At 54.1% G+C, this 7,749-nt stretch overlaps 1 protein-coding gene across 1 annotated transcript; it reads right to left on the bottom strand.

Moving 5' to 3' along the window:
• Positions 1-236: 236 nt before the first annotated feature.
• Positions 237-3,269, bottom strand: JN550_007303 (uncharacterized protein; the record flags this gene model as incomplete). The annotated part of the gene is made up of 1 exon (XM_049319139.1): positions 237-3,269. The coding sequence occupies one exon, from the start codon at positions 3,267-3,269 to the stop codon at positions 237-239; it is 3,033 nt and encodes a 1,010-aa protein (XP_049170877.1).
• Between the last annotated feature and the right edge of the window lie 4,480 nt (positions 3,270-7,749).

The raw sequence follows: 7,749 nt of genomic DNA, 5'->3' as shown, positions 1-7,749 counted from the left end.
CCCCCCCCCCCCCCCCCCCTAAAAGTGCCAGTCGCCTACCAAAGAACCAAGTGTGTACCCCTGAGATTCCATGAATGACCCTTCAAACGCCATGTCCCCTTACCCAAGCCCGAAGCCAAATGCCTTAGAACCCAAAAGGTTACAACATGCCGCCTATAATGCACATGCAACTCGAGATGTAATCGAGCAAAGTGAGTACGCCACCCCAACGCCGCCATATTAGACCCTTTGCGTGCCTAACTTCGTGTCTGTGCTGCCGCCGCCTCCTTGTCCACACTCTCCGCAACCGTCTCCCACCAGATGCCGTGTGACTCTCGGTCGATGGCACCGACTCTAGCCAGTTCGTCTACGATCTCCCTCACCTTGTCTACGAACTCGGGCAGCCCAAGACCGGCAAGCTTCTCACCAGCTGTGCTCGTAGCCTTGACTTTCTCGCTGGCGGAGCCGGCCTGCAGTCGTGACAAGACGTGGACTCTGATCCGCACCACCAGCAGACGTAGTACCGGCTCTCTAGGTTCTGTGTTACTGCGCTTCGCCTCCGCACTAGCCGACAGGAACTTGGTCACCAGATTCCTGAGGTGGGTTTTGGTGGCAGCGGGCATTGAGCGTCCTGCTTCCAGCGCTGCCATGATGCCATCAATAGCAGCCGGCTGCTCGAGAGGTTTGTTCGTGTCATCGATGGCCTCTAGTACCATCATGAGACGCCCTGCTTCCGTTCTCCATGGCGCACGAACATCGCGTTTCAAAACATTCTTGCATTGCAGCAATATAGCACCAGCTGTCGCAATTCTCAGTGTCTGCAGGCCGATACGCAGACGCCGCCTGACATCGAGTCCCAGAGGTTCGGGGATTGTGTCGGCTGGAGGCGACGGCTGTGTGAATTCATCCAGAAGCATCTGCCAGTATATCTTATCTGGCGTCGGCCGCGATTTCGGGTGATTGACTCCTTCTGGATCACGTCGTGCGGCTTCATCGTACAACTTCGTGCGTGCCGCCTTCCAGGAGGCTTTGGCACGGGTCAGGCTGGTCGTACCGTTCTCTAATTCCTCAGAGAATCGTTTGGTCTCGTAGGGAGTAGCATTCTCGATGAGGTTTGGAGCTGCCACCTGCAGCATGTAATTTGCGTAATCGTACAACATGGTGTCAATGAAGGCAACCAAGGCTTCAAGTCGATCCACCATGTGGCCTTCAGTCAAATGCTTCTCGACCAGTTCCTTGACCTCTTCGTCACGCACTGGAGCGCACAACCTGGGTAGGAGAGAGCCCATAGAAGAGAAGAATTTCTCGATGGAGAAGCTACCAGCCAGAAACTGCTGCTGGGCAACTTCCGTGTCCAGGATCTCACCTATGAAGGTGTGCATTGTCGAACCAGACTTAACAAGGTGCTGTAGCCTGTCCTTAATGTAGTGGGCCATGACGAGGAGATAATGAAACTCCTTTTCCTCACTCCTCGGGCCATTCTTAAGATCTTTGAACATTGGCCCCATGCGCATCTTGTGCTGCTCCCGAAAATGGGAGTACTCAATGCGGTACTCCCGATTGATAGCGAGTTCATGAACAATAACCCTGTTATCCGGGAGTATAGGAGGGTAAATTGGCTGTAGTATCGGCTTTTTGCCCTCGGACTTGCTTGGTGGAGTGGGGGGAGGTGTCAAGGTTTGCAGCTGCCTTGAGACTACAGTCTCTGCGTTTACTTGGTCTTTTGCAGTGCCCTCGCTGTCGAGAGAGTCGTCTGCTATCCTTGGTCTAGTGTCGCCTGTTGGCTTCTTCGCTGCTCTAGCCTTCCGTGCTTCGCGCACAGCATCGAATATCATTTTTTTGCCCTGCTGGGCACCAGCAAGCCTCTTAATCCGCACCATAAGTTGTAACTGGTTGTCTCTAATGCTCTGCTGATATGTCTCGGACACTGCCTGCTCAGTACTGTCTTTGACAGTCTGTAGGATGGCGTCCAGCTCGACGAATTGAAGAATCATGACTTCGATCAGGGCATTGGAATCTCGCGCTTTCCAAGCAATGAAGGCGTTGTGGAATGTGGCATATGCCTCTGGTAAAGCCTCCTTGAGGGCGGGAGGTGTGGTCCAGTTGTTGAGTGAGGTCAAACGTGATAGTATGTTCTCGAACGAGATTAAGAGATCGCGAGCCTTGCCCACCAGATCCTGTAACTGTGGATTAGCAAGATCGTCACGAGGGATGGGTTGCCCAAGGACAGATCCAACCTGCTCCTGTTCCCCTTTGTTGTCCTTGTTGCTAAGGACTTGGGTGGGATGGCCCAAAATAACGAAGGCGCTGAGAAAAGTACGGATCGCGGCCATTTCCTCTACCGAGTCAGGCTCGCCTTCCTTCAGACCACACATTCGAAGCACACGCGCCGCCGTAAGGAGAACCTTTTCCTCAGCTAGGAGCTCTACGACCTTCTCGAACGAAGTCTCCCTGACGCTGTCAATGGTCAAGCCTAACTCGGAAAAGTCCTGAACAGCCTTCCTTCTCAGGGCAGCTCTCCACCACCACTGGACTTTAGACGCCGCACTCTCGTCACTCAGGACGATGACGGCCTGTTCCTTGACCCCAGACATTGCGTCGACGCTGGGCTTCTTCAATGACATGCTCTGGCCTCGCGACCTCTTGGCAGCATGCCGGCTGCGCAGCTCTTCTCTCCTCTTCTCGGCGTCGGCAAGGCGTTCTTCCATCTGCAGTTTCAGTTTGCGCAACTCCTGCTCTCTCTTCTCTTTCATGGACTCAGCTACGGCTTTTGCGCGCTTGACCTCCTCAGCACAAGCAGCCACGATCTCGGCAAGCTTGCTTTCCCTGGCCTGCGCTGCCGCCAAGGCCCGCTCTTCGGAATTGGAGGTCCTCTGGTGTGCAGTCTTGGCCATGGCTGCCCTCAGGCGCACCTTCTCTGCATGAGCTGCGCGATCAGCCAGGCGGGCCTTTCGGTCCTCAAGGATGGACGCACGGCGCAACTGCTGAGCAATGTACTTGCTCTGCGGATCGCCGTCCCGAGTGCTGAAGCCGTGAGAAGAGCGCGAATGGGCCGAAGAGATCGAGTTGCGGCGCGAGGAGGCGGCCGAGTCCTTGCGACGGTTCTGAGTAGGGCGGTAGAATCGCGCGGCGATGCGCGGCGGCGGCGTGAACTGGCTGGTTCCGTCCTCTTCTTCCTCCAGGGGGAGAGACAGATCCATCTCCGGGTCTATCGCTGTCGGTGAGGGTGCGCCGATTGACTCCTCGATATTCCGAGCGGCGTCGGTCAAGTCTGCTGAAGCGCGCCGCATCTTGTCGAGATCTGAGAGTGGCAGTGAGGCTTCCTCCGAGTCTCTTTGTTCGCTGGGAACGAACATCAAGGAATGGATGGCGGAATTCCGGCAGCGTCAGTCCTGTTGAGAACGGTGGGGGGTTGGAAACGTCATGTGAGACTGGCTGGTGCGGGCTCGGTTCGGACGACTCGATGCGGTCTCGAAGGATGTGCGAAATAGCCTTTGCCGCCTGTGCCAGATGCTGTGAGACTTGAGTAGCAGTCAGATCTCACGGGCTTGGGCGTGCCGCTCTGTCGCGACGCAAAAGGTTACTACTGGAGGTCCTGCAAGCGGCCAAAGTGGGCTGTCTGCTTAAGAATGCGAACGAACGGAAGGTTCTAGCCTAACCGCTGAGGACTGGGTACAGGCGCTGCTAACCAACCGCAGGGCAGAACTAGAACCGAAACTGACGTTGAGTCGAAGACGGGAACGAAAAAAAAAAGAGCCAAGGGGCCTTGCTAGGCGCTGAATCCCCCCAGGGCGACAATGAAGACTCGACTTTCACGGAGGCCGGGTGACAGCTGAGGTTGAACGAGTGCATTCGCAGGTCTGAGTTGTATGTAAACACGGCCCAGCCAGCCAGCCAGCCAGCCAGCCCAGTGCGCGGGTGAGAGGCTGGGGTCTGGAGAGATGACGAAGGATCACCCGCAGCCTGCGAGCGCTGAAACCCAAACACGCCTCAAATCTGGCGCAATTCGGGCACGAGGTGCCGCTAAAGCCCCGTTCGTCCCTGGCCTTATCGCGCTATCCAGGCCGCCAGGTGCGTGACCATCTGACTGCTAAGCCACTTACAGCACGGCAGCATGGTTTCCACGGGGGCATTACGACTATGGGTAGGTCGTCTCTGGCAGAGGGCCGTACGTAGGCCCCAGCTTCAGGCCCAGAAAGTCCAGAAATAGGCTCCTGGCGCTATCTAGAATACCAAAACAACGAGGTGCGTATGGTCGGTGCAGATACGGCATGAAGACCTCTCGTCCTGGCTGCTGGACACCGATAGCCTTTAGACACTAGCATAACTGAGTGCGAATCCAACCTTGTCCACTCCGTACCGTGTGTTCGCATTCGCTCTCTTTTCCACGCAAGCTGGTGGGGATAGCAGTCTGTTGAATCAAAACGCACAAAGCAACCCAGGCGTTGTTCCTCACAGTCCCATCGCTGCCCACTGTCTGGCGCCAGCTCTGGGTTGGGCATCGTGCAAGTCGGGCGAGCTTTCCAGTCCAACAAGCATCAGCAGGTCACCTTGCCCATCCTTTCTCTGCTCTCTACCCAAGTGGCCATCTTAATGTTGTGATGTACACTTACTTTCAAAAGGCAAAGATCACTCAGTGTTCTTTTGTATATTTAGCAAGCTGCTGCGTTAGGCAGCTCCCTAGTCTATCAGCATATGTTGATCAATGTCTGGGATGCATACTCTCCCGAAGTCATCGCTTTGCTTGTGTTGACCCACTCGGTGCTAGGAAACCCGAACGTCTACACAGGACTTATTATGCCTGATGTTATCGAGGTAATTGTGAAACTTGACGCAAGTCTCACAAGCTAGCTATTGTTGCTTGTCCTATGCTAAGCACACTAGTAAACATAGAATTGTACAACCATCAGATGTTGACAGAAGTAATTGTGGTGTATACTCCTCATGGAGCAAAGGCAGAAATTACCGGTGACCCTGGCTCTGCCTAATAAGCTCTTGTATAGAAATGTGCCCTGCTACCTGCGGTCCTTCAAAGTGGTTTTTCCATTTATAGGACTTACTATTGTGATGGGCTCCGCTGTGAAACGAACCTTTTGTATTTTGTCCCATTCCCTCGTTGGTTGGAACGGATCTGTCTACGGCTGCCTCGCATGCATGTTTTAGGCAACGCTGAAGGGCGCCGTCTCGACAATTGTTCGATTACTGTTGACAAGGGTGACAGGCAACGAAACTCTCCAACCCCATCATCCAGCTCTGCATCTCAAGTACCTGGACTGATGTATGACGTGATTTGGCACGAGTCGACGTGCGCCATTCTGTGTCGCACATTTCTGGAAGCGCATTCAGGTCCGGAAGCTGTTCAATCGTATGTGAGTGTGCATCGTTATCTGATCCGGTTGCAATTGGATAAAACATCTGACACCCAACAGCTTAACTTACATGGATTGTTACGTTACGACTTGCCGGGCGGCTGGCTGGTGGTCTAGAACCGGCCTTATATGCGAGTAGCCCACCAATACGGCCGTGGGCGAGGCTGCTCTATCAGCGATCTGCAGCGTGAGTGCTTTGCAAGGGCGCTCCAACGACAGCCGATGATGGGCTGCTGACGGCTTAGCGGAGCTTCCGATCGACAGAGCTGTTCTCCAATGTCCGTACTTGGACTATGACTGCGACTCTCAAGGGCGACGAGCGTCGCAGATTAGCCAGTCTACCAGGGAGTACGCAGTATGATCCTGGGATCGCCTACCAACTGACCCGAAGGCACAGAGTGACGACTCCTGTGAATGGCAAATCAAGTGATCGACCTGTCTATGTTGGTGCCCACCGAAATCGTTGTCTAGACCCCTTCCGGGAATCGAGAAGTAGTTGACAGAACCGGTGTGTGGGTAACCTTCCCATCGTTAGTAAAAATCGGCAGGATCGAAACTTATGCTTCAAATGCCACATTTTTATCGATTTCAAAGTGAGAAATGAGGCGGCATAGTCGCCGTTGTTTGTTAATGTGGGAAGGAAGTTCAAGGAATTTTACGGAGTCGGACGGAGTCGGATCCATGAGAAATGTCACGGTGATGGGAGAGACCTATCAGTGTGCGCCAGTCTCACCTGAAGGTTAATGCATGCCCGTATATCGTATACTGCACTCTTCCATAGCCCGGCTGCAATCCATGGCAATAGGTCGCCCACTTATTACATCAACTAATCGCGCTCATAGTGAGTGTCTGACCCAGCTGCCAGGTACAGGCCCCCCAAACCAACCGAGAAACCTTCCCCCCTGTGATGCTACTTATTCCCGTGAGCGCTGGGGATGTATTGATCTTCCTGCGCGCAAATGACCAGCGCTATGCGGCCAGTGACCAGCTTGGATGTTGGATCCTGCCGTACAGATGGGATGTTAGTGATGAGAGGCGGCGGCCGACCACTGCACTCAGGGTGGCTTAGATACATCCTGACAGTGGTTGCGATATAGGGTTATTGATTCCCAGGAATATACGAAATTGGAAGTGAAGAAAGCCAGGGTCGTGTGCCCGAAAAAGCTAATGGGTTATGCGATCAAGCGCTGACGAACCTCTCCAGCTGGAATTAGAGTCACGTCTTATTGGACACCCCGGCGAGGACCAACTGCCATAGTAGTAAACAACCAGGACGGTGAATTTCCAGGTCAACCAGGCCTTGATTGCTTGGGTGGTCACTAAGGGATCCTACAGGATGCAACACGGTGAACCAAAGACCCTGAAAATCGCTTGATTGCCGGATCTGACCGGGTGCCCACGGAAACCGCTGTCGGAAGGCCACTAAAAACCAGGATGGGTGGATGGGAAACTTGAAATTCGGATAATAAGCCATGGCAGTTCCCTAAATTAGAGTTTCGCCTATGGTGGCCCCACGCCAGAACTTGGTTCCTGGTTGTAAACCATCTGAACAAGCATAAACTTGCCTGGGCAGTCGAGACATCAACGTCGTTGTGAATGACTCGAACGTGATATAGGAATCACTGCTGAGATTACGCACAAAGCGTTGAAAGACAAGAAAAGACTGCCAGCGCGGGCACGGTGAATGAGGACCTGGTTTGTGTTACATAGGTACGACGGACCCGCCCACGAATGTATGGAGGGCGACTATGACGTCGCGACCTGCCGCCCATCGCCACAGATCAGACAGCCCTAGAGTCCCAACGGTGAGGCGCGAAAGAGCTCGGAAAACACTGGAGCCGCCATGTTGGCTTCTGTGGCAGAGTGGGCGGCTTTGTTTTCTCTTCGTTGTCAGGTGAGCTCATTACTGTGTAGATGACGGGCCATCGATGAATGCGACCCCGTTTGTCGTCAAGTCCAGCTGACCAAGTCCTCGGATGACTGGCTCTAGGCCTTCCATTGACAAGTTGACACGGCCGTCGGGGGTTTTGACTCAGTCAGCCATAGTCGACGCCGGATAAGGAGCGGCTGGCGGGTAGTCCTGAGCCCACATCCCCCCTCCCAAACTCCCACCACCACCTAACACCGGCGGTACCTGGGTACCTCTTTACCAAACCGAATTTCCGTATTTCAGGGTCCAGCTGTGCGATTTCGTCATCATTCGCCGCCGTAAGCTCAATTCATTGTGTCGAGAGATTGAGATGCCCGCAGTCAGTTCGACGGGTTTTCTGCCGTCTGTGAGCGCGTAAAGCGTACGCATGGTGTTTCGCAAGCAGCAAACAACGGACAAAATACCGTCGCATCCCAACCCTCGTGCCCACATGGCCTTTTGTAATATAGGCTGACCAGCACTGTCACCAAG

The sequence above is a fragment of the Neoarthrinium moseri genome (genome assembly GCF_022829205.1).
Source record: "Neoarthrinium moseri strain CBS 164.80 chromosome Unknown scaffold27_Wmoseri_CBS_16480, whole genome shotgun sequence".
NCBI classification, from domain to species: Eukaryota; Fungi; Ascomycota; class Sordariomycetes; order Amphisphaeriales; family Apiosporaceae; genus Neoarthrinium; species Neoarthrinium moseri.
The sequence above is the reverse complement of the archived record's forward strand: the minus strand, read 5'-3'. Positions and strand labels throughout refer to the sequence as shown.